The sequence below is a fragment of the Oncorhynchus tshawytscha genome, linkage group LG11 (genome assembly GCF_018296145.1).
Source record: "Oncorhynchus tshawytscha isolate Ot180627B linkage group LG11, Otsh_v2.0, whole genome shotgun sequence".
Taxonomy (NCBI): Eukaryota; Metazoa; Chordata; class Actinopteri; order Salmoniformes; family Salmonidae; genus Oncorhynchus; species Oncorhynchus tshawytscha.
Genome location: NC_056439.1, coordinates 42671542 through 42699027, shown reverse-complemented (window position 1 = coordinate 42699027; position 27486 = coordinate 42671542). Strand labels below are relative to the sequence as shown.

General features: G+C 43.0%; 2 protein-coding genes across 2 annotated transcripts in view; one reads left to right on the top strand and one right to left on the bottom strand.

Annotated features, from left to right (window-relative positions):
* Window positions 1–1629: 1629 nt before the first annotated feature.
* LOC112262026 (DNA-binding protein inhibitor ID-2) lies at window positions 1630–3593 on the top strand. The gene is made up of 3 exons (XM_024437692.2): window positions 1630–2092; window positions 2373–2433; window positions 3017–3593. The coding sequence occupies exons 1-2, from the start codon at window positions 1742–1744 to the stop codon at window positions 2427–2429; spliced, it is 408 nt and encodes a 135-aa protein (XP_024293460.1). The 5' UTR covers window positions 1630–1741; the 3' UTR covers window positions 2430–2433; window positions 3017–3593.
* A 2180-nt stretch (window positions 3594–5773) lies between these two features.
* Window positions 5774–27486, bottom strand: part of LOC112262021 (kinase D-interacting substrate of 220 kDa B) — a 98769-nt gene continuing 77056 nt past the window's right edge. Inside the window, 9 exon segments of the mRNA XM_042330149.1 lie at window positions 5774–7939; window positions 8532–8765; window positions 10890–10988; window positions 11717–11854; window positions 15863–15925; window positions 16400–16522; window positions 17579–17610; window positions 17613–17661; window positions 17664–17803. Of these exon segments, the coding sequence (XP_042186083.1) occupies window positions 6863–7939; window positions 8532–8765; window positions 10890–10988; window positions 11717–11854; window positions 15863–15925; window positions 16400–16522; window positions 17579–17610; window positions 17613–17661; window positions 17664–17803 (1955 nt within the window). The 3' untranslated portion in view covers window positions 5774–6862.

Below are 27486 nucleotides of genomic sequence, written 5' to 3'. Positions count from 1 at the left end.
TGCACATGAGGACAGACTACACAGAGGACAGACTACATACACCAAACATAATCAATTGCACTGTGCTTGCCAGGATTGCATTTTTTTTGTTAAAATACTGTATTTGTTCTGCAATACTATTTAGGGCTTTTGGTGTTTTGCAGCGCATTTCTCTCAAATTTATTTTACCGTCATTTTTGGTATAGTATCCATATTATCATTGTTATGAAATATATCCACACAAAAAATATTTTCTAAATAATATTTTGTTGCAGCTGTGCTCAAGGAGAAGACACACATTCTCATCCATTGAAGACGTTGTCACTATGACCCCTAATGCGTTTGTTAAAAATTCATTGACTTTTGTGAGCAACCCAATTTAATCCACAAAGCAAAACGAACACCCGCTGCAGCCCACAACAGCCCCGGGGCAATTCGTTTGTGCCGCATCACTCCGCGCGCTTTGGAGCTCATTGCACAGCACCAGTTGGATAATGCAGCGTTTAATTTATACACAGGAATGCTATTATAGTCTTAACATGTTCGCAACCAAAGGATCTGTTTAACAATGAATTACATTATTGTCAATCTTTGAGGTCATATAATGGCCTTCCTGACGAAATGTTTTCTAAATTGTGTTGAGGACCTTAAACACAGTGTCAATCCAGATGTCATCCAAGTGGCCCCATACACATTGTGACAGTCACTCCTTGACCAGTAGTCACAGATTTCTCACAATAATGTGCATAATCATACACCTATATTATTTCAAATATTCCCTATTCTGCAGATTCAGAATCCATATTTCCCCACTGATCCAATTCGTGCGCAAGCATGCCATATAGGCTAGGTCCGAAGTCCGGTTTAGCCAGCCGGTTTAATGACCCATTCAAAGTTCACATTTCTCTTATCACCAATTTATACATAGCCGATGTAGAGATAAATTATATCAGTCCAAATGTATTCATTCAACATCCGATGCCGTGCCCTGGAATGCAATTTTAATAGCCAATTCCTACAATCACAATTCCTAGTTTTTCCGAATCTTTAGAAATACAATGTGTGTGTAGGCTACCCATCATTTCAAACAAGAGATAATGATGAAATTAATCACCAGGATGTAGTGTTATGTTGACAGTCAAGGACTGTGTGAGAGCGAGACCTCTCCTAATCTTGACTATAAAGCAAGATATTGTGACACTTATCAGCCCCTTCACTTTAATACATCGTGATGCGTAATTGCGCAATTTACGCATGGATACAAATCATTCTAAGATTTCGTATTTAATATTCTTAAATTAATTCATTGAGAAAGGCTTTAAAACAACATTAAAACCAACAGAGAAATGTACGCTCCAGCTTGACAAGCTCCTGGTTCCAAATTACAAATCATTAATTTTCTTGATCAGAAACAGGTAAGGGCTCAATTTTCCAAATTGCCCACCGGAGCTGAAGAGCGCTCTCACAGTGCTACCATCAACATGCGTTTTCACTGGCTGAGAAGACGGGAAAAAGGAGGGACCTGACTGTGAAGCATGCTCAAGCAATGGTTGGGCACGAGGGGAGTGATTGACGTAGATAATCCATCCAATCAGCACCAATAAAACCCCTGCGTAGCAAACCCAGCCTGCTTGCTATATAAACCACAATGACAGCTTGTTAAACCAGTCCGTTTGCTCACCGACCGTCTGTGAAGGAATAGAAAGAATAATATAACAAATATCTCAACGAACAAACTGAACGTCTCACACGAAGTGTTAATATGAAAGCGATAAGCCCAGTAAGGTCTTTCCGGAAAAACAGCGCAAATCTGTCTGAACACAATCTGGGAATCTCTCGGAGCAAGACTCCCGTGGATGATCCTTTAAGCCTGCTTTACAACATGAACGACTGCTACTCCAAGCTGAAGGAGCTGGTGCCCAGTATCCCTCAGAACAAGAACGTAAGCAAGATGGAAATCCTGCAGCATGTCATCGACTATATTCTGGACCTGCAGATCGCACTTGACTCCAATGTCGCAATAACGAGCCTCCATCACCCGCGACCAGGGCAAGCTACACCCAGGACTCCCCTAACAACTCTCAATACAGATATCAGCATCTTGTCATTACAGGTAAGGATGGGCCGGCCTACTATTGTCTGAAATATCCAAAGAATATAAACAAAGACGTAGGCTACATTTGGTTGGGTCGATTTTGCTAATGGTGTGAACGTATTTGAGTGCGTTTTCTATGCGCAATTATGGTATATTGTGAAATTACACCATTTGGTTACAAAAGGCATGTTTGCCATTATCAAGATTGAGAGGGTAGGACTTTTAACGTGTGCGCTCATTAATAATTCCACGTAGGCCTATTTGACTGCGGCAGTGCTAATGAAGGTTTGTTTTTCAGTCTCCGGAGTTCCCATCAGACCTGATAACGGATGACAGCAGGACTCTTCATCGTTAAAGCGGTAAATATGCTTTTATCACCTGTCTACAATATTATGTCTGGGATTTGCTTGTCTATTAGCCTACTACAGCCTGTTGTGGCAGAATAGAAATAAAATGAACGCCAGTGTATTTCTGACAGTATAATCACGCTCATTGTTAATGGTTCAATATATAAACTAATGCATTGCATACTGTTTAAAAAAATGAATAGGCAATTATTTGTTATAACGTCGTAATAGCACAGCTGCAGTGACGCTGTCTATAATGCAGAGCATCTGTAATATAAAATAAATGGTTCAGATTACTACTAGATGTCTGCACATAATTGGTGCAATCGGAGGCTAGGCGCCAGTTGAACTGCAATTACGATCTGATTCTCTCCCAGATTGTAGGCTGAAGTTGTGTGCGAAAGTGCCTTATGCTGCTCTAGTGTCTGTCTGTACTGTGTGTGTGTGTAGGCTACATCTGGAGCCCAGGGTTTGCTCAGTATTTGAGTGTTTGGTTAAATCTTAATACTGCGGCTTCCTCCCTGGCGCCAGTCTGTCCGGATCTCTGCCCTGTTTGCATTTTCTAAACATGCCTTTCTTTCTCAATCTTTTGCAGGCGTTTGGTTAAGACACAACACACACAGGACCTCGGAACCGGGCTTTTTCCCCCTCTATTTTTGTCCTCAGGTTCTGGAATTTCTTTAATTGAATCAAAAGACTTTGCTTAAAGGACAATCTATGTGATGTGTTTTCAGTTCGGACACTCATATTTAATTTAAGACTTTTTTTTAGTCCTTTCTTGAAATGGAAGGCGCGCTATATTCCCGAAACTGGGAGAAAAACAAATGAGATTTGTCACAAGGATTTCCCTTTATCCCCCTTGAAGTCTTTTTGTTTTTTTGCGGAGTTGGCTCGTGAATAGAAGACACATTGGTTAGTTACTGTTTAAAATGTAGTCTGTCTTGTCAGAATTGTTACTCTTCTTGGCACATGAAGGACTGGACATTGTAAAAAATGAAATGAACAAGTGAAACCTTGTGAACTCGCTCGGAGGTTTATCTTGTATAGTTAAAGGAATTGCACATTTCTGCAAAAGTGTAATGCTGTACTTAATTATGCTGAAACTTTTTATAAAAGTAATAATGTAAATTGTACCTTTTTTATACAAAAAATAAACCAAATGCATTATTTGAGCATGTTTTCCTGCTGTATGGAAGCTTGTAGCCTAGATTACAGACCGTGAGATATGCTGAAATTTGCAAAAGGTAGACTGACACTTTTGTCTGGCTGAAAATGGTTCTGCAATGCCAGGTTGTCACGAGTTTCAATTCCAGCACGTTAACCTGCCCATTCAGTGGTAATGTCAATCTTTTATAACAGTTGTCAACTGAATTATGATATTCTAAAGTATTTCTTTGGGGCGCAATGGACAAACTATACAATTCTTATTGACTACGTGAGTCTCTTACAGGCCACACACAGCAGGACTCTAGTTGACCTTTGTCATCTTGACGGTGTTCAGGAATTGAGACCTAATTCTACCTCAAAACACGCGCACTGCAGGGGCATATTCCCAGGGTGTATAGGACATTGGGCCATTAACGCGATTCTCACCTGAGAATAATTCTGCATTAATCTGCTCCTCGGGAAACTGCTAACCTCAACACTTAACAAAACAATGTCATTTTAAATGGCCTGCCAGTGTTGAATAGACTATTTTGTAGAAAAACGCAGAGCCATTTCATAGATCTCCCGGGTGTTGTCTGTTTTTACGATGTGAAAATATTAGGCAACGACACATTAGTTTGTCTGACAGTTACAACTGTACACTGGACCATATGCACCTAACACCACAATCTCCCTCCAAATGGCTTGGATTGACAGTTTACCATGCAAGCTTAAACTATTGCATGTGAAGCACTGTTACATTTGTACAGGTAGAAAACTCAGGTTCACAATTTTCCCACAAGTCTCATTGGCAAGCTCAAGTTCCTTAATTAATAGTACACTTGTAATTGAGCCTATACGTGTGCCCAACATACAAAGGGCATATAATAGGTTAAAATATAATTACATTGCATATGTATATTGTGACATATCAACTAACTTGGCCTTCAAATCATCTTTTCCCTCACAAGTGAAAGTTCATGCACACGGTTTAGTGACCATGGCTAATGAGTTTTTATGGGCAGTCCGCCACCTACTGGTGAAGAAAATACCGCGCTGACACCAGCTAATGCAATTGCGTCTTAACCCATTCTGTACTGACCAAATATAGACTCAACATGGAACAATTTAAAATGAAGTTTCTATAAAAAAATAGGTCAATTTAAATAAATTCACTAGGCCCTAATCTATGGATGTCACATGGCTGGGAATGCAGAAATGCATCTGGTCAGATACCCTAAAAGGGTAGGGCCATGGATCAGAAAACCAGTCAGTATCTGGTGTGACCCTTTTCCTCACGACATTTCCTTCACATATAGTTGATCAGTCTGATTGTGATCGATGGAATCTTCAATGGCTCTGAAGTTGCTGGATATTGCCAGGAAGTCTTAACACGCTGTCGTACCCGTCAATCCAGAGCATCCCAAACTTGGTCAATGGTTGGCATGTCTGAGTTTGCAGGCCATGGAAGAACTGGGACATTTTCAGCTTCCAGGAATTGTGTACTGATCCTTGCATCATCCTGCTGAAACATGAAGTGATAGCGGTGGATGAAATGGTACGACAACAGACCTCAGGATCTCATCACGGTATCTCTGTGCATTGAAATTGCCATCGATAAAATGTAATAGTGTTCGTTGGCCCATACCATAACCCCACCGCCACCATTGGGCATTCTGTTCACAACATTGACATCAGCAAACCACTCGCCCACACAACGCCATACATGTGGCCTGCGCTTGTGAGGCTGGGTGGATGTACATCCGTGGCGTTGTGTGACAAAACTACACATTTTAGAGTGGCCTTTTATTGTCTCCAACACAAGGTGCACCTGTGTAATCATTTAAAAAAAAATCATCTTTGTATGCAGTTGTCAGGTGGATGGATTATCTTGGCAAATTAGAAATGATAATAGGGATGTAAACAAATTTGTTCACATTTGAGAGAAATAAGCTTTTTGTCAGTATGGTAAATTTCTGGGATCTTTTATTTGAGCTCATGAAACATCGGACCAACACTTTACATGTTGCTGCATTTCTATATTTGTTCAGTGTGTATGGGAGCAAGGGATATTCATTTAATTAAATTATGAAATGAATAAAGCGGTCAACTTTTGAGCTCATAGGAAAAGTATAGTTGAAGGGACGGAAGCATGTTTTGAATTGTTATACTTTATGCAGGAAGTAAAACATGTTTCAGGCAAAGCTTCAGAGAATATGTTTATTATTTCACAAATACATGGCTTCACAATGCACTCTGAAAAAGGTTCAGAACCTCGGATGGACATCCGTAGTGCATGGGAAACTCAGGTTTACCACATCACTGTTCACACTAGAGTTCAAATATTTTTTTAATTAAAGCACAAAATATCAGTATATTCTTGGGGAAATAGACCTTTCAGTCAGAACGCCAATCCACAGCCACGCTACATATATTAACAGGTACTTGATAACTAGAAATTAGGAAAACTTATTTTGTTTTCAAGCACATAAAGCCAACTCAGATTTCAGTAACCAATCACAAAGTACAGAACACATTGCACCAATACACACCACTGTACTGTAATGTCACCACCACAACACAACATTCATACACACAACTCCATAATTCACTACCATTATCCAACAATTCACTACCATTATTTAACAATTCACTACCATTAATTAACAATTCACTACCATTATTTAACAATTCACTACCATTAATTAACAATTCACTACCATTATTTAACAATTCACTACCATTAATTAACAATTCACTACCATTATTTAACAATTCACTACCATTATTTAACAATTCACTACCATTAATTAACAATTCACTACCATTATTTAACAATTCACTACCATTAATTAACAATTCACTACCATTATTTAACAATTCACTACCATTATTTAACAATTCAGCTAACAGCTAAAGTGAACATGACAGCACACTTAATTGAATTAGAGGGCCATTTCAATTTGACGTATATTCCATTTTAGTCTGTCATCGTCATTAACTTTCAAATGATTTCACAAAATCTATTCAGGACATTGAATTTCTTCAACCCAAATGATTTAGTATTTATAAGGTTGGAAAAAAATGTGATTCTCTTCATGTAAATTGATGTTTACTGATCCGCATATCAACTTCTTCTCTCAAATATTTTTTAAACAAAGTCACAGATTAATAGGCCTGTTTTGATTGCCATCCATATCAATGTAACACAGGATTGGTAAAAGGCATTTATTTTTGTAGCACATCACAACATCAAACATCTATGGTACCTCCTCCAAAAAGGCCCGGGCCCCTCTCACAGGACACTCTCTCTCTCGTCCTCCAAGACAATAGCGTCAGGGGCCCCTGTGCAGCCTTTGAGGGTCTCGCCGGTGCCCAGCGGCCTCTTATGGATGATCCCACACAGGTTCTGGTTGTGGACGGGCCTCGTGGTGGAGGTAGAGCCGGTGCTGGAGCCTGGGGTGATGAGGACTGGGGTGGAGCTCTCTGTGTCTTGGTTGTCTTGGCTAGTGTTGGTGGTGGCAGCGTTGTTGCTGCTGTTTCTGTTGTTGTTGAGCGTGGTGGTGCTGGGGGTGCGGTTGAGGTTGCTCACGGAGGAGCTGGAGCGGAACCAGGTTTCGTCGGGACTGGAGGCCATTGGGCTGCCCTCGGACGGGGCCTCAGAGCAGATGGACATGCGGGTGATAGTGGAATCCTGAAGGCCGCTCAGACTGCTGGGCAGCAGGCCCCTCTTCTTGACCAGACCCTCCAGTTCCAATTTATTAACCCCTTCCTCTTCTGCTTCCACTAACACTTCCTCCAGGGAGTGGTCTGAGGAGCTCTCGCCAGACCTCACACCCGAGTCGGACGAGTCCTTCTTGTTTAGGGCGATGTTGCTGGACGCTTGGGCACCCCCTTTGTTGAGCAGAGGGGTGTTTTCTGATTCTTCCGGCCCGGACCCCTCCTCCTCGTTGCTGGGAACCTTGTGGTAGCGAGGCCCTGGTCCCTTTACCTTGGAACTGCCTGCTTTAGAGGCGTCAAGCTTCTCATCCTCTTCGCTGATGGGGTCCAGGGGCACATCAGTGTCAACCACGTCCGTGGCTTTAGCACCTCTCTTGGTAGGGAAAGAGGGCTTACGGCCATCCTTCTCGGACCCGTCTTTGGCATTCTCCTCTGGGTTTCTGGCATCTCGGTATTCGAGGAACTGGCCCAGGTGGGGCTGGACAGACTTCTCTCCCCCGCCTCCGGCCACGTCTAGCTGGGTCATCTGGGCGATGTACTCACGGTAGGCATCGCGGTACTCTGCCTGCTGCTTGTCCGTAAGCTTGCAGATGTCGTTGGATGACTCCTGGAAGTTGAGGCTGGACATACTCAGGGTATGGTGGGTGGCCGTCTGGGGGAGGGGAGAAGAAAAGGGGAACGGGGTATAAAGTGTTTCGTTATGGTTGAGGGGGGAACGAGCTCGTCATGGATGTTACTGGTATGGGCGAAAGGGTGAGAAAAAGCACAAACTCATGAAGTTTGTGGTTACGGTGCTGCCGTTGAACTTACAATGCTTTATTGGAGAGCAGAGAGAGCAAAAATAACGTATTTTCTAAGACCCTGCCTTTTGGGGGTGGTGTCCCCCCCCGCCACCTCAACTTCCTCAACCAAGGACTGCTTGAGTAAATGTAGATGTGTGACTGCTTAGATGTGTGACTGCTTAGATGTGTGACTGCTTAGATGTGTGACTGCTTAGATGTGTGCTTTAAGGGTGTTTGGATGGCTTGGTAAGTGTCTGTGAATGTGTTTATCTGTGTTATGAGCAAAAAACAGTGCCAAAGTCTAGGTATGTGTGTGCATATGACGTGTGTTTCAGTGTGTTTGTGTGTGTGTGTATATGTTCAACTCCCCACCGCTGAGTGTGTGTGTATGAGTGTATGTATATGTATGTATGTTCAACTCCCCACCGCTGAGTGTGTGTGTGTGTGTGCTGAACTCCTCACCATGGGCCAGTGCTGTGTAGTCTCTCTGTGTGTCTGGGTGGGTTCCTCCAGGCTCAAGCCCATGTTACTGAGCTCCTCGAAGCTGAGGTTCAAGATGTAGTCACCCACCTCATGGGGAGCTCCCTGGCCCTGGTGCCTGGCCGTCTCCATGTTGACCACGCTGCTGCCCTGCTCGCTGGCTGCACGTGACTCATCCTGCAGGGCCTGGCCCTCCACATTACGCTGTTCCATCACCTGGGAGACAGAGGGAAGAAGAGAGATGACTTGGACAGGCAAATATACTACCAGTTCTAGAGTAAACCTGTCACCACAATACAAGGTAGAGAATCAACATAGGAAATAACCACGAGCTACAGAGCCAATATACAGTATCACCACTAGCTATGAAACCCAACATACAACCACTAACTCTACAGAGCCAATATACAGTATAACCACTATCTATGAAACTCAACATACAACCACTAACTCTACAGAGCCAATACACAGTATAACCACTATCTATGAAACTCAACATACAACCACTAACTCTACAGAGCCAATACACAACCAACAGAAATAGACTCAAAACTGCATCTATAATATACCTGATAACCATCAGATACTGTATGAAGCCAATACATCACCATCATCTTAATAGGTTACAAACGCAAAGTCAGTACTAGTATTTTAGTTCAATACAGAAGGCACCACGGATGGTGATGTCAGAAGTTCGGTTGAACTCTACAGGGCCTGTAGGGGTAAGTGGTCCGGTGTCCACGTCAGATGGCTTGGGATGTGCTTTGAGGAGGAGCTTGGGATGTGCTTTGAGGAGGAGCTTGGGATGTGCTTTGAGGCGGAGCTTGGGATGTGCTTTGAGGAGGAGCTTGGGATGTGCTTTGAGGAGGAGCTTGGGATGTGCTTTGAGGAGGAGCTTGGGATGTGCTTTGAGGAGGAGCTTGGGATGTGCTTTGAGGAGGAGCTTGGGATGTGCTTTGAGGAGGAGCTTGGGATGTGCTTTGAGGAGGAGCTTGGGATGTGCTTTGAGGAGGAGCTTGGGATGTGCTTCAAGGAGGAGCTTGGGATGTGCTTTGAGGAGGAGCTTGGGATGTGCTTTGAGGAGGAGCTTGGGATGTGCTTTGAGGAGGAGCTTGGGATGTGCTTCGAGGCGGAGCTTGGGATGTGCTTTGAGGAGGAGCTTGGGATGTGCTTTGAGGAGGAGCTTGGGATGTGCTTTGAGGAGGAGCTTGGGATGTGCTTCGAGGCGGAGCTTGGGATGTGCTTTGAGGAGGAGCTTGGGATGTGCTTTGAGGAGGAGCTTGGGATGTGCTTTGAGGAGGAGCTTGGGATGTGCTTCAAGGAGGAGCTTGGGATGTGCTTCGAGGCGGAGCTTGGGATGTGCTTTGAGGAGGAGCTTGGGATGTGCTTTGAGGAGGAGCTTGGGATGTGCTTTGAGGAGGAGCTTGGGATGTGCTTCAAGGAGGAGCTTGGGATGTGCTTCGAGGCGGAGCTTGGGATGTGCTTCAAGGAGGAGCTTGGGATGTGCTTTGAGGAGGAGCTTGGGATGTGCTTTGAGGAGGAGCTTGGGATGTGCTTCGAGGCGGAGCTTGGGATGTGCTTCAAGGAGGAGCTTGGGATGTGCTTCGAGGAGGAGCTTGGGATGTGCTTCGAGGAGGAGCTTGGGATGTGCTTTGAGGAGGAGCTTGGGATGTGCTTTGAGGAGGAGCTTGGGATGTGAGGAGGAGCTTGGGATGTGCTTCGAGGAGGAGCTTGGGATGTGCTTCAAGGAGGAGCTTGGGATGTGCTTCGAGGCGGAGCTTGGGATGTGCTTCGAGGAGGAGCTTGGGATGTGCTTTGAGGAGGAGCTTGGGATGTGCTTCGAGGAGGAGCTTGGGATGTGCTTCGAGGAGGAGCTTGGGATGTGCTTCGAGGAGGAGAACATGCTAGTTTTTGTAAAGCCGCGCAACTGGTTTTCAGAATCAGACCCCTGGACTGCGTGGAGACTGGCTGACTGTAGCTCCGACTGACAATAACCTTCCTCCAGATCTCAGGCTGGACGGCCATGTTCTGGCAACACAACGTTAGTTAGTGGAAGGAGGCTCAAACGGACATCTGATCAACGCGAGCTACATGTGTTCCTGATTCCAGCCCCTCGAGTGAGCAAAGCATACTGCAGACTTTCTCTTAATACGGATGATAAAATCCTCCAATGTCTCCAGAAAAGGCTCAAGACGCCCCAATTTTAAGAAGACAAAGAAACAACACACAAAAACACAACTCTGGTGAATGAAAATCAGGATGCTGATATTACAGTACACATTAAATCAATAAAATAAGGATGTAAAGTATTTAAGAGCGGAGGTGGAGGTTTTGTCTTACCATCCCTCTGAAGAGCTGCCAGTCCCCAAAGTTCATGTTCATCTCATTCTTCAGCTCTTCCAGGTTGCACTGAGACAGCACCCGGCCATTCACATTGGCCTAACACAGAAAGAGGCAGAGACAAGTTCACTACTAACCAAATACAGGCACATAGGGCCGGTTTGGACACAGATAAAGCCAAATCCTGGAGTAGAAAGCACTTTCAATGGAGATTCTCAATCAAGATAGCTTTATAGTCTAGGACTATGCTGCTAGGCTTAATCTGTGTCCTGGAAACAGCCCCATACTGTATAAATTAGGGCATAAAAAGGCATAAGTATAAATAGGAATAAGTTGATTGAAGTAGGGCCATATGTTCAATAAAGAAAAGTAGAGGCATATGGAACTCTTTCAGATGGCAAGAAAGCCCTCTCAGAGAGGTTAAAGAAACGTATGCATTTTCAACAGGAGTCCTGTTCTCAAAAGGCGAGCTTGTATTACATATATTTATATACTTCCGGTTCTGTACCTCACCAAACAAGGAGGACTTTTCACATGAAGACACAAGAAGCGTTGTTAGCTGGGTAGACTGACTGTGGTCTAGAGGCTTTCATGACATACTGTCTATAGATCATTTATAAATGGACTAGAAGCTGCTCAATGCAGACAGAGACATTAGCTGTTTTGTTGAGCCATATAAAGTTGATCAAGATATTGATAGACAAAAATAAACCTTGTGTGCAAATGGATACAATTTAGAATCTTTTGTATAAACTTTATTGACTAAGATGTTGTATAAACAGGAGCAATATGTATGTGTGTGTGATGGTGTGTGTAGTAGGCCTGACCTTCTTGATAGTGGCGGTATACTGGCCCAGCATGCTAGAGTCCATGCCGGCGATCTGTTTGACGCGCTCACACACTGCGTCCGTGTTCAGAGAGCTGAGGAGTACCACAGGGGTTCCCGGTACCCCAGAGGCAGAATCCTATCACACACACACACATAAGTCCACACAGAATCACCCATTGATGTTGTAGCATAGCAGGGCTCACTCACCACCACTGCAAAGTCATACGGTTAGCGCAAACTGTTAGCACAACGCTTCAACAACCACAGAACAACGTTTCAACAACCACAGCTAGCTTAACATTAATGGTGGTTAACACTGGAGTAGCTAATCACTGCAACCAGAAACACTATTCCCTTTTTCACAGCATAGCACAAAGACAAAACACTCCAAACCAAATGCATTACTCTTTGTCAGTGCAAGCACCTGTGAGGTAACAATACTAGAGCATGGTAACGAGCGGCACCAGCTGTGCAGTATGGTCTCTGTTGGGCGTCTGCATGTTAATCTGAACACACTGTTGATGGTAGTGCATTATTCACTGTACACAGACGAGCCGTGTGTGTGTCTCTTCCACTGCTCTCCCTCCTTGAGGCTAGAAGAGTGGTCAATACCCTCGCCCCCTAATGCTCTCTAACCTCCCAGCTAACCTAATATGCCACCCACTAACAGAGAAACAAAACAACCTCTCTCTCTCTCTCTCTCTCTCTCTCTCTCTCTCTCTCTCTCTCTCTCTCTCTCTCTCTCTCTCTCTCTCTCTCTCTCTCTCTCTCTCTCTCTCTCTCTCTCTCTCTCTCTCTCTCTCTCTCTCTCTCTCTCTCTCTCTCTCTCTCTCTCTCTCTCTCTCTCTCTCTCTCTCTCTCTCTCTCTCTCTCTCTCTCTCTCTCTCTCTCTCTCTCTCTCTCTCTCTCTCTCTCTCAGCAACAACAAAACAACAGCTTTGTTGACTTGGGCGGGAAGGCGCAGAGGCTTAGAAGACGTCTGTGCTTGCTCTTTTGCTGCGAGAGCTTGCTTGAGAAAATAAGCTGTACACGTCTTAACAGAGCCTAGCAGAACAGGGGGGGGGTGTAACTGTCATCGCTGACTTGGGGAGGTTAGCTACTGTACACAGACAGTCCTGGAGAGTGCAGCGTACTGCGGTGTCAGCTGCACTAATAGGCCAGTGTGTGTGTGTGTGTGTGGCTTTAGCAGGTAACACACTATCTGCATGTCTTTCCCTGTTGCGGAATATAGAGGCATCCATATTAGCATCCGTTAAAAGCACCAGAGAGACTGTAGAGCTCCTCAATAATGACAGCCCAAATTATTTCTGTTTCTTAAGTATTTCTGGCTGGCATTTTAAATCATGCTTCTTAATTGGGTCTTGCAAATTTGGCAAGTAAAACTTTCTGGTGGGTTTTGTTGAATTCATTTAGAAGTAGAATTCATAATACATGCGTTGGATGACCTAGAAGAGACATTCTAGAACTATGTACATTCAACTAGAACTATTTTCAACTACATTATCGATAAACTGGTGGTTAGAGCACTGAATGCTGATTGGCTAACTGCCGTTATAAATCGAACTGTATACCACGGGTATGACAAAACATTTATTTGTACTCCTCTAATTACATTGCTAACCAGTTTATAATAGCAAAAATAATCTCTGGACTTTGTGGTATATGGCCAATATACCACAGCAAAGGGCTGTATCCAGGCACTCCGCGTTGCGTCGTGCATAAAGAACAGCCTTTAGACATGGTATATTGGCCATATACCACACCCCCTCGGCCCTTATTGCTTAAATATATCATATGTAGAGGTGGGCTATATGGAAGGTGGGTGAAGGTTCTTGTCTATGTTTCTAATGCATGACAGGTGGAGGGAAAAGCATGGCATGTTATATTAGTTGGAGGAGGTGAGATAGAAAGGTAGTGAGGTAGAAAGGAAGTGAGGTAGAAAGGTAGTGAGGTAGAAAGGTAGTGAGGTAGAAAGGTAGTGAGGTAGAAAGGTAGTGAGGTAGAAAGGTAGTGAGGTAGAAAGGTAGTGAGGTAGAAAGGAAGTGAGGTAGAAAGGTAGTGAGGTAGAAAGGTAGTGAGATAGAAAGGTAGTGAGATAGAAAGGTAGTGAGGTAGAAAGGAAGTGAGGTAGAAAGGAAGTGAGGTAGAAAGGAAGTGAGGTATAATGGTAGTGAGGTAGAAAGGTAGTGATGTGGTGAAAAAGTTAGAGATGGTGAAGTCCAAAGAGATGAGTGTACCTGCTTGGGTCTGAAAGGCTGAGACAACTGCTTCGGGGGGAGAAAGAGAGGCAGAGAGACAGTGGCATAGAGACAGAAAGGCAGAGAGACAAGAGGCAGACAGACAGAGAGGCAGAGAGCCAGAGGCAGACAGGCAGAGAGGTAGAGATTGATAGAGGTAGAGACAGACAGACAGACAGACAGACAGACAGACAGACAGACAGACAGACAGACAGACAGACAGACAGACAGACAGACAGATAGGAGCACGACATTAGGCCACATGCCGAAGTCATCATAGAACACAAGAGAACAGTAGACACATTCACGTCAGACTAGACAATAAAACATTTATCTTGAAACACAGCAGGCAAAGGCACTTTACAGCATCTCATCTAGCAAAGACTGAAACTGAGAAGCCATTTAGTTCAGAATTATTACAGGAGGAAATGAAATATATTTTTTATAGAGCGCTTTAAGAAGATAATCTTTGCAGAGAGGACGAGCAGCACAGAGCGTGATGTTTGTTGAGAGAGAGAAGCGTAAGGAGAGAAAGAGAGATATCCCCCACACAGAAAAGCAGAAGTTTCCACTTTGAGGAAGCCTTAAAAACTGGTCCTCCACCCAGACTAAGTGTGACTGTGTGTTACACTGTGCCAGTGCGAGTGTGATTACGTATACACGTGCGTTTGTATAGGCACACAAGTGTGTGTGTGTGTGTGTGTGACAAGAGACCCCTGTGTGAGATAAGGCTGTAATTCCAGCAGTGTGGGGCATGGGCAGAGCAGAGGGATGAGGAAACAGAGAGGAAACAGAGTGCTGAGATATTGGCCCTTTATTGGCCCTTTCATAATGTGTATCTCCATGACTGATTACCACGTAATTACATCATCAGTGTTTCCCCTATGACTGATTACCATGTAATTACATCAGTGTTTCCCCTATGACTGATTACCACGTAATTACATCATCAGTGTTTCCCCTATGACTGATTACCACGTAATTACGTCATCAGTGTTTCCCCTATGACTGATTACCATGTAATTACATCATCAGTATTTCCCCTATGACTGATTACCATGTAATTACATCAGTGTTTCCCCTATGACTGATTACCATGTAATTACATCAGTGTTTCCCCTATGACTGATTACCACGTAATTACATCAGTGTTTCCCCTATGACTGATTACCATGTATTACATCATCAGTGTTTCCCCTATGACTGATTACCATGTAATTACATCAGTGTTTCCCCTATGACTGATTACCCCGTAATTACATCATCAGTGTTTTACCCCTATGACTGATTACCCCGTAATTACATCATCAGTGTTTCCCCTATGACTGATTACCACGTAATTACATCATCAGTGTTTCCCCTATGTGCATCTAGCAGTGGCGCACCGGTGCTGCTAAATCGTGGCCGCCACTGCAAAAAAAAAAAAGGGAAGATCCCCCCCCTCCTGCTATCTCTGCCATCGCTGCTGAAAGAAATCCTAGGGGAAACTCTGCACCGACACTCATCTATACTTACTTGGACCTTCCTGTGAACTAGTCCTATATGAACATGCTTGGTATGTAGAATGGGAGCGGGCGCACTCGCATGGTGGTTAGTTCACTCCTGGACAATGAGACTCACATTCATACAGGACTGAGCTATTACACTTAGGTCCAGAGCAGGCCACAAACATGGGAGCCACGGTGCAACTAGTCAACATGAGACATGACATTGTCACTGACATACCCTGTCAGCTTTCCAAACCATGTTAGTGTATCTGGTTGATGGACAAGGTTAGCCATGTGTGTGAGTGCATAGCCTTTTGGTGAGTTTGTGTGTGTTTGTGTGTGGCTAGTCGTAACAGTCAAGACGAAAGGACACAGATGCTTCAGCTAATGCCAACGCTCCACACCAGCCTGTCGTGTTACCATAGGGGGGTCAGTGGTAGTGGGGGAGGGGAGGCCCTCTCTGGGATCCTCAGCAATTACATCCTGACATGGGCACAGAACGAGGCACGGGGTGGGTCAAGGGGCATTGGATATAGGAATAACCTAAACTAGAGCTGGAGCAAAATAGGATTGGAGTGTATAGGGGGGTAAAAAACACAAACTCCTTGAAGAGTGAAAGGGGTTCATTTCATACAAGCTTACACAACGGACCTGAAGACAGAGACCACCTGCTGACCCACTGACCCGCTGCATTAAATGGATCGTATTCATCGCAATGAAGAACACAAAGAGAAACAGGCCCTTTTACTTTTTTGGGAGGAAAATAAAAGTGTTGAGAAAATGTAGAAAGGTGAACACGTGTTTCACAAATAATATTGTCAAACAGAATCAGAATCAAAACAATTGTAAAAGTAATTGGCGCTTAACCACTAAAGCAACAAAAAAACTGTTACTATGACTACTATCTGACTAGCTACTAGTGCTAGGTGTACTACTGACAGGCAACTCTGTACTTACAAGCCCATTGGGGTCCCTGGGGTAGCCTGTTTTGAAGGAGGGGCGTGATTGGGTCGGGGCAGGGTGAAGATGGGAGCTGTATTGATGCCGGGGAAGGTGATACACATGATTGGGAAAATAGGGCTATATGGAAACCAGAGAGAGAGGAAGGATGAAGATGGAGAATGGTTAAAACATGTGGATTGTATGAGGGACCATTCTTATACAAAACATTAAGAACACCTGCTCTTTCCATGACAGATTGTCTAGGTGAATCCAGGTGAAAGCTATGATCCATTTTTGATGTATCTTATTAAATTCACTTCAATCAGTGTAGATGAAGGGGAGGAGACAGGTTAAAGAAGGACTTTTAAGCCTTGAGACAATTGAGACATGGATTGTGTATGTGTGCTCTTCAGTGAGTGAATGGGCAAGACAAAATATTTAAGTGCCATTGAACAGGGTATGGTAGTAGGTGACAGGCGCACCGGTTTGTGTCAAGAACTGCAACGCTGCTGGGTTTTTCATGCTCAACAGTTTCCCATGTGTATCTAGAATGGTCCACCACCCAAAGGACATCCAGCCAACTTGACACAACTGTGGGAAGCATTGGAGTCAACATGGACCAGCATCCCTGTGGAACACTTTCGACACCCTGTAGAGTCCATGCCCTGACAAACTGAGGCTGCTCTGAGGGCAAAAGGTGTGTGTGTGTGTGTGTGTAGGGAGGGTGGAACTAAATATTAGAAAGGGGTTCCTAATTTTAAGTAACACCAGAACTGTGAAGAATAATTTTTTCAAGTTGAGGTCAGCACTGTTACATTTCAAAATGAGGTTAAGTGAGTAAACGACACTGTCTTGTGAGGTTGGTGCTCTGAGGTAGCTGGGCAGTCACATTAACAAACAGAGGTAAGTAACCGTCACTTAGTAACCAAGTCCTGTGTGTATGCGAAGGTAAACTGAGGTAGGTACAACTGCACTGTGATTCTTTTTATACTAAGGTATGAATGGGCAAGACAATATATTTAAGTGCCTTTAAACAGGGTATGGTAGTCAGTGCCAGGCACACCGGTTTACTGGTATTCTGAAGTACGTTGAACAAACCTTCTCTACTCTACTGTATACTAAATTAATGTGTACTGAGCTACGTTCAGGTGCAGTCATCTGCCTGTCTGCTGCTGTGTTGTGCTGGCGTCTCACCCGGGTGTAGAAGGGGTGCTGGGGGCAGGCATGCTGTAGTAACTGCTGTGGGGCTGGGGGGCACAAGCCCTGGGGGGGGCAGGGAACCAACGTAGGAGCCTGTGGGGGAGCAGGCAGCCGAGTGCTGGCCGAAAGAGGAGGGGACGCGGGCTGGCACGTCCTGCAGGGGCAGCGTGGGATAGGCCACTCCTCCAATGTGCATCTGCTCCCTGGCAGCACGGACATCTAATGGAAGAGAGGGAGGGGAGGAGAGATGAGAGAGGGAGTGGGAGAGAAAGACAGAGAGAGGGAGAGGGGAGGAGAGATGAGAGAGGGAGTGGGAGAAAAAGACAGAGAGAGGGAGAGGGGAGGGGAGATGAGAGAGGGAGTGGGAGAAAAAGACAGAGAGAGGGAGAGTGGGTGGAGAGACAGAAAGATGTAATGAAAAAGAGGGAGAGGAGGGAAGGAAGGAAGAGTGGGGAGAGAAATAGAGACGTTTCATCTGTGAGGCTGATCGAGATCACGTCTTGGCCCCGAATATAAAGACACTTTAGATCCACCCACTCAAACTGATTCAGCCAATCATATTTGATCATTCTTATTGAGTTCAAATAGAGATGTTCTGTGGAGAGCAAGCAAATCATATTCCACATAGATGGAGAAACTTTGATTCTGTGATTGAGTGCACTTGATGGAGCAGGGTGAAAATTAAACTGTTCTTTATAGGCTTTACTGAAAATAGACAGCGTTCATTCAAACTGTCACTTTTGCCAAGAACACCGTCTTTCTTACTGATAAATTGTATTTTGACAAATAGAGTTACAACATAGTGGAATCAGTGGCCTGGTAAGAATCAGGAAAAAAATGACTCTGTCATAAGAGTGTCTGTTGTTGAATGATGGGTTGAGTAGAGACCCAATCCTGCAGCAGGGAGCACAATGGAGGCTTGATGCCCACTGGCTTGATGCCCACTGGATGGCTGCAGGACACTGGACACAGGAATGGATGACTGGCTAGGGACAGGGGTATACAGTTGAAGTCAGAAGTTTACATACGCTTACGTTGGAGTCATTAAAACTTGTTTTTCAACCACTCCACAAATTTCTTGTTATCAAACTATAGTTTTGGCAAGTCGGTTAGGACATCTATTTTGAGCATGACACAAGTCATTTTCCCAACAATTGTTTACAGACAGATTATTTCACTTATAATTCGCTGTATCAACATTCCAGTGGGTCAGAAGTTTACATACACTAAGCTGACTGTACCTTTAAACAGCTTGGAAAATTCCATAAAATGATGTCATCGCTTTAGAAGCTTATTTTAGGCTAATCATTTGAGTCAATTGGAGGTGTACCTGTGGATGTATTTCAAGGCCTACCTTCAAACTCAGTGCCTCTTTGCTTGACATCATGGGAAAATCAAAAGAAATCAGCCAAGACCTCAGAAAAAAATTGTAGACCTCCACAAGTCTGGTTCATCCTTGGGAGCAATTTCCAAACGCCTGAAGGTACCACGTTCTTCTGTACAAACAATAGTACGCAAGTATAAACACCATGGGACCATGCAGCCGTGCTCAGGAGGTTCTGTCTCCTAGAGATGAACGTACTTTGGTGCTAAAAGTGCAAATCAATCCCAGAACATCAACAAAGGACCTTCTGAAGATGCTGGAGGAAACAGGTACAAAAGTATCTATATCCACAGTAAAACAAGTCCTATTATCGACACAACCTGAAAGGCTGCCCAGCAAGGAAGAAGTCACTGCTCCAAAACCACCATAAAAAAAGACAGAATAAAGTTTGTAACTACACATGGGGACAAAGACTGTACTTTTGGGATTTTGTAGAAATGTCCTCTGGTCTGATGAAACAAAAATAGAACTGTTTGGCCATAATGACAATCATTATGTTTGGGGGAAAAAGGGGGAGGCTTGCAAGCCGAAGAACACCATCCCAATTGTGAAGCACGGGGGTGGCAGCATCATGTTGTGAGGGTGCTTTGATGTAGGAGGGACTGGTGCACTTCACAAAATAGATGGAATCATGAGGTAGGAAAATTATGTGGATATATTGAAGCAACATCTAAAGACATCAGTCAGGAAGTTAAAGCTTGGTCGCAAATGGGTCTTCCAAATGGACAATGACACCAAACATACTTCCAAAGTTGTGGCAAAATGGCTTAGGGACAACAGTCAAGGTATTTGAGTGGCCATCACAAAGCCCTGACCTCAATCCTATAGAAAACTTGTGGGCAGAAATGAAAAAGCGTGTGCGAGCAAGGGGGTCCACAAACCCGACTTCAGTTACACCAGCTCTGTTAGGAGGAATGGGCCACAATTCAGCCAACTTATTGTGGGAAGCTTGTGGAAGGCTACCCGAAACGTTTGACCCAAGTTAAACAATTTAAAGGCAATGCTACCAAATGCTAATTGAGTGTATGTAAACTTCTAACCCAGTAGGAATGTGATGAAAGAAATAAAAGCTGAAATAAATAATTCTCTCTACTATTATTATGACATTTCACATTCTTAAAATAAAGTGGTGATCCTAACTGACCTAAGACAGGGAATTTTTACTCAGATTAAATGTCAGGAATTGTGAAAAACTGAGTTTAAATGTATTTGGCTAAGGTGTATGTAAACTTCCAATTTCAAATGTAGGTCATCTTCCAGAGGAATGGATGACTGGCTAGGGACAGGGGTATAGGTCATCTTCCAGAGGAATGGATAATTGGCTAGGGACAGGGGTATAGGTCACCTTCCAGAGGAATGGATGACTGGCCAGGGACAGGGGCACTGGTCACCTTCCAGAGGAATGGATGACTGGCTAGGGACAGGGGTATAGGTCATCTTCCAGAGGAATGGATGACTGGCCAGGGAGGGACAGGGGCACTGGTCACCCTCCAGAGTGGAAGGTGGGCTAACAGAGGAGATCGCCGCCCCCCCCCCACACACACACACACACACACACACACACACAGATGAATATCAAGACAAATACACACACACTAAGATGAAGAGACATGTAAACATCAACACACAGACACAACAAGCATACACACACACTAAGATGAAGAGACATGTAAACATCAACACATAGACACAACAAGCATACACACACACTAAGATGAAGACTCATGTAATCATCAACACAGACACAACAAGCATACACACATGCACTCATCTCATACAAATAAGAATTATCCTAAAATACTACATTTATTAGAGTGGATTACTGGCCAGAGAGTCACTGGTCACCTTTCTGTCCCTGTGACCACCATGACAAAGGCGGTCTCTGCTGGTCAACAGACAGACTCAGTGTGACACTGTGGTCACTAACAGCATGGTGCCATCACACTAAGGCCAGGGTAACAACTGTTATGGTGGATAGATACATCTATTAACTGACCAGCTCAGTGCACAGTGACGCCTGTGTGACAGCACGGAATTGTCCCAAACACCATGTGGCCAATAAATGAGTAGGTGAGCATTGCGTCATTCACACTAAATAGCATCTCTGCTGATAGTGACGTCAGCCATTTGAGCTGGATAGCTGATCGACTGTTGTGTGAGAGTCTTTGGCAGCATTCAAATGCGTTTGGTTGCAGATAATGAGTAAGCAACAATTTAGCTAATTACACCACCTCACTTCTACCAACACGTCTCCTGCGCCAGATGACTGTGTGATCTCCAGATGACTGTGTGATCTCGCTCTCTGTGGCCGATATGAGCAAAACGTTTAAAGAGGTTAACAATCAGATGACTGAATACCAGGGCGTGTCTCTCAAAGCATGATCAGCTGTCAAGCGTCTTTACAGACATTTACAATCTCTCCTTGTCCCACTCTGTAATCCCAACATGTTTCAAACTGACCACTATTGTCCCTGTTCCCAATAGTTCCAAGGGTACCTTCTGACATGACTATGTCCCTGTAGCACTCACATCTGTAATTATGAAGTGCTTTGAAAGGCTGGTCATGACACACATCAACACTATCATCTCAGACACCCTAGACCAACTCCAATTCACATACCACCTCAACAGATCCACAGATGACACAATTTCAATTGCTCTTCACACTGCTCTCTCCCACCTGGACAAGAGATGAAATAACTATATGAGAAGGCTGTTGATAGACTACAGCTCAGCGTTCAACACCATAGTCGCCTCCAAGTTAATCACCAAGCTAGGGACCCTGGGACTGAACCCCTCCTTCTGCAGCTAGATACTGGACTTCTGACAGGCCGGCCCCAGGTGGTGAGGGTAGGCAACAATACCTCCGCCACACTGACCCTCAACACGGGGGCCCCTCAGGGGTGTGTGCTTAGTCCCCTTCTGTACTCCCTGTTCACCCACGACTCCGTGGCCAAGCACAAATCCAAAGCCATCTTCAAGTTTACTGATGACACAACGGTGGTAGGCCTGATCACCGACGGCGTTGGGACAGCGTACAGGGAGGCGGTCAGAGACTTAGCAGTGTGGTGCCAGGACGACAACCTCTCCCTCAACGTCAATAAGACCAAGGAGCTGATCGTGGACTATAGGAGAAAGAGGGAAGAGCAGGCCCCCCATCCACATCGACGGGGCTGTTGTGGAGCGGGTCGAGAGCTTCAAGTTCCTTGGCATCTACATCACTAAGAACTTAACATGGGCAAAGTAAGGTGGACTGAACACCTCGGTGCAGATAAAAACATAATAATATAATAATAATAATAACAACACAAAACAAATTAGAAGGCTAGAGAAACGTATCGACCAACATTACCAAAGCAATCAACATCCAAACATGACAGAGGGTAAACATGGAGAGCCAATCCCCAAAAGAAAACGTGACTCCTTGACGGACACGGATGATTTAAGCTTTTCACAACCGGGAATGGTAAGGAGATCTGTTAAAATCGATCAATGATAAACTGGGCATGAATTAGTCAGTAAAGATATAAAGGAGTTGAAGGCGAGCCTCTAGATGAGTGACGAATAAGCTGTTACAAGGAAGAAACAAACAAACAAGCTAAAAGGTACAGTCAATGAGATTGAAACAAACGTTAATGAACTTGAAAAGGAGAACATGTTTCTGAGAGAAGCCTTACTTGACCTACAGACTAGGTCTATGACAAAAAATCTGATACTTATTGCTATCAAAGTAAAAGAAAGGTGAAGATCCTGAAAGTGTGGTAAAATAATTATATTTTACAGCGCTACAGAGCCCAGGTGATGGTGCCAACAAAATCCAACTCGAACGTGTACAACGTTTCGGAAAAAGATATGAGCACCCAATCGCTGCCAAATTTGCATTCTTCAGAGATAAAATAAATTGTTAAAAGCCCGAGTAAAAGACTTGCTGGCCCGAAAATAGGAATTAATGATCAGTTCCTGAAGGAAATTGCAGAATGGCGCAAAGTTCTGTACCCAATCTTCAAGCAGAATAGATTAAAAGGGAAACGTGTAGCTTTCGTAATCAATAAACTGTATATAACCAAATGTTCTGAGACACAAAGACTACTCCATGGCTATTCTAAATATTACAAAGTTCCCATAGAGGAGTCGAATAATGGAACACCCAATAATATCCATGGTAGGGATTGTAATAAAAAAATATGTAGGAAAACAATAAAATACAACAATTGATACAAAACAACTACACCATCCCATTCAAGATAAGGAATGTTACAAATAAATAGAATTTGTCTTAATTAGTATTAAATAGATAAGACAGCATTATAATAAAGTATAATTATTATTAAGTAAATAAGACAGCATTAGAAGAAAGTATAATTAGTATTAAATAGATAAGACAGCATTAGAAAAAAGTATAATTAATATTAAGTAGATAAGACAGCATTAGAATAAAGTATAATTAGTATTAAGTAGATATACTTTATTCTAATGCTGTCTTATCTACTTAATACTAATTATACTTTATTCTAATGCTGTCTTAATTAGTATTAAATAGATAAGACAGCATTAGAATAAAGTATAATTAGTATTAAGTAGATAAGACAGCATTAGAATAAAGTATAATTAGTATTAAGTAGATAAGACAGCATTAGAATAAAGTATAATTAGTATTAAATAGATAAGACAGCATTAGAATAAAGTATAATTAGTATTAAGTAGATAAGACAGTATTAGAATAAAACATAATTAGTATTAAATAGATAAGACAGCATTAGAAGAAAACATAATTAGTATTAAATAGATAAGACAGTATTAGAAGAAAGCATAATTAGCTAAATAATACATCTAATATAAGGAACCAGAACACAAAAGTACTCAATCAACATGGTAGAGATAAAACACAGCAAACAGTGGACATAGAAGGCACAGTATGTGGGTATGTGCAAGTGTATTGTGATGGAAGGTGAGGTGTGTGTTTTTGTGTTTGGAAAAGTGTGGAGTTAAGTGAGAGAAAAAGGAAAATGGTTGCATATCCCAGAGCCCATGTATTGTCCCCGACGCTCTACCCCAGACACCCACCTGAGCGAGCAATACACTAAGGAGAAGTCCTTATCTGTTTTATGGGCCTAATGTAAGAAGTCTATACACAGCCAAAACAGAAAGATGAATGCGGTCAGAGAGCCACTGGAGCAGCACAGCCCCCTCAAGATTCTGAGCCTGCCTGGCAGGGTTGGTCCTACAAAGCCAAGGCCCCCTGATGGGAGAGCATAATATACAAGGAAATTCTCAAAGCTGCTAATGAGAACCTTGACGACCTTGTACCTAGCCAGTGGGGATTCCGGTGGGGTGCCCCCACCCAGGTAGTAGCAGTGCTGGCAACACTAGCTGAAGTAACCCACTGGGAGGGGGTCACACTCAGATAATCAGAAAGGGGGGCAAATTACTGTGGCCCTGTTGGCACAAATAATCAAAGGTCTGACAGCACGGAGATGCTTGAGAAAAAGGTCAAAACGGGGGACCAGCGTGTAGGTGTTTCAGGGTATAGGGCTGTATCTGAGCTCCATCAGCTAGGACTTAACATTGGTTAATAAAATCTCCCAATTTGTACTATATTTTTGCATGCCTTCTCAAAAAGCTGCAACTGTATATGTATTTGCACATTAAGTCCTTTCTTGAGTTGGGCTCGGGGATGGAAAAATGTTGAACATCTGAGCTTGTGGTTGTTTGTGGGGGAAAGGGGTCGAATGTGTATGAGTATGTTTGTGTGTGTGTATCCCACATCTGTTGCTATGGGGTAAAGATGTAAGGGACAACGTAGGATGAATCAAAATTATTCCTTGCTAAAATAATAATTGCTTGCCAAAAATGTAATTGATGTAATGGCAATCCTGGTTATACGTATTAATCCTTCTCATGAACTTCCTACGCATATTACTCGTTAATTGTGTAAATTAAGAGCTACAAGATTTTTTTATGTATAGTACCAGTCAAAAGTTTAGACACACTTACTCAAGGGTTTTTCTTTATTTTTACTATTTTCTACATTGTAGAATAAAAGCGAAGACATCAAAATTATGAAATAACACACATGGAATCATGTAGTAACCAAAAACGTTTCAACAAATCAAAGTATATTTTATATTTCAGATTCTTCAAAGTAGCCACCGTTTGCCTTGATGACAGCTTTGAGCCAATCAGATAGCCATATTTGGTAAAAGACCAAGCCCATATGGCAAGAACAGCTCAAATAAGCAAAGAGAAACAACAGTCCATCATTACTTTAACCTCTCTGCGCACGGAACCCGCTAGCGGGCTGAAATTCCACAACATACGGTGATCGCTACATAAATAGTCATATTAAACATTCATGAAAATACAAGTGTCTCACATGTATCGAAATCCTAGAATCTTGCTAATCCAACTGCGTTGTCAGGATTTACTGCGAAAGAATACGATGTGATTATCTGAGCATAGAGCCCCATAAAACATTTTTTTTAACCAGCACAGGCGTAACATAATCACAAACTGCATTAAAATAAATTGTTTACCTTTGACGATCTTCGTCTGTTTGCAATTCCAATGCTCATTGTTACACAATGAATGATCTTTTGTTTGATAAAATCCATTTTTATAGCCTAACACGAAACATTTTGTGAACCGCTTATGTCGTGAATTCCGTCTCATTCCATTTTCGACGACACATTCCAGGTAAGTCATTCGCTATTGAAGTTTCATACCGGAAGAGAAACACAAATTACGCACTGCATTGTTTGGTGAACGCGCAGATTCAGCCGTTTATATATCAATCAGTCAGGGAAAGCTAAATCTAAGCCTAGATATACAGATGTACACACAATTTTAGAATAAATTGATTGGGAAGGTGAGACAGAGATTGTTGTAGGACGATTCATTTAGCGATTGTGGAGGAATATTTTTTGAACGGGAGAGGACATCGTTTTGGACTGGTAAGTACTTATCATGCTAATGCCCTTGTTTGAAATTAATAATATAAAATATTATTTGTGATTTTTTTTTACATTTTAGAAGCAATATATAAACATGTAATGTCATGAAATGTGAGATGTGTGTCTGCCGCCCCACCCCAACCCACATGAAATAGCCTATTTGAGGCTGTTGAGGAGAGGGCAGGACCACATCAATGGTCAAAGTGAAATGGAGACAGTAGATACAGCTGGTATGTTGTAATATAATAAAGACAGTAGATCTAGCTGGTCTGTCATAATATATTAGAGACAGTAGATCTAGCTGAAATGTCATAATATAAAAGAGACAGTAGATCTAGCAGGTCATAATAATATATTCAACCTTATGTTCCCTGTACTCTCTCTATATATCTGTTTATTATACCTATTGATACAGGGCTCATATGTGAAACTATTCTAACTGAACATTTTCTTTCACAGTGACCCCGACTCCGAATGGGAGTCTTATCCGGTGTCCTGTGTGAATTTAAGTATGCTCTCTCTAATTCTCTCTCTCGAAGGACCTGAGCCCTAGGACCATGCGTCAGGACTACCTGGCATGATGACTCCTTGCTGTCCCCAGTCCACCTGGCCTTGCCGCTGTTCCAGTTTCAACTGTTCTGCCTGCGGCTATGGAACTGTTCATTTTTACTATTGAGGTGCTGTCCTGTTGCACCCTCTACAACCACTGTGAGCCCCTCTCGGCCCAGCCAGAAGAGGACTGGCCACCCCTCATAGCCTGGTTCCTCTCTAGGTTTCTTCCTAGGTTTTTGCCTTTCTAGGGAGTTTTTCCTAGCCACCGTGCTTGTATATATATATATTTTTTTAAATCAATAATTATTATTTTTTCCATTATTTATTTTTTTTTTTTTTGGGGGGGGTGTTAGAATAGCATTTTGGTATTTTGTATATAGTTATTTGTTTCCAAATGTATACCTTCACCAATTTGGTCACTTGGGTACATTTGGGCTACTTGTGTGGGACACCTGGGTGACTTCATGATAAATGTCATGTAAGCACACTCATTTTGAAAGTTATCATTCTGAAACTTTGCACAAGTAATGTTGCCCTCTTATATTTTTCACTGAAATTGTCCTCATCATCCTATCTGAATGTTTGTTTTATCTTGTTCATTTTAAAGATGATACAAAAATAAAAATAAAAAACGTATGCTTTTTTCCATTGTTTTATCTAAACCAGATCTATTGTGTTATATTCTCCTACATTCAATGTACATGTACACAAACTTCAGAGTGTGTTCTTTCAAATGGTACCAAGAATATGCATATCCTTGGTTCTGTGCCTGAGCTACAGGCTGTTAGATTTGGGTATGTCTTCAGGCGGAAATTGCACAAAGTAGGGGGGGAGCTGTAAGAGGTCCTGTTATGGCTGCGATCCCTGTACAGGGATCAACATCAGGGGAAATTTCAGAGTGACAACTAAAAATACAACGTTGTAACATTAAACATTCTTGAAAATGCAAGTGTCTTACATCCATCAAAAGATTAGAATCTTGGTAATCAAACTACGTTTTCCAATTTAAAATAGCT

Excerpts from the sequence above, each read along its gene's own strand:
- LOC112262026 (XM_024437692.2), top strand. The coding sequence starts at position 1,742 with ATGAAAGCGATAAGCCCAGTAAGGTCTTTCCGGAAAAACAGCGCAAAT. Across the intron at positions 2,093-2,372 it reads TCAGCATCTTGTCATTACAG|TCTCCGGAGTTCCCATCAGA; the intron begins GTAAGGATGGGC and ends TTTGTTTTTCAG.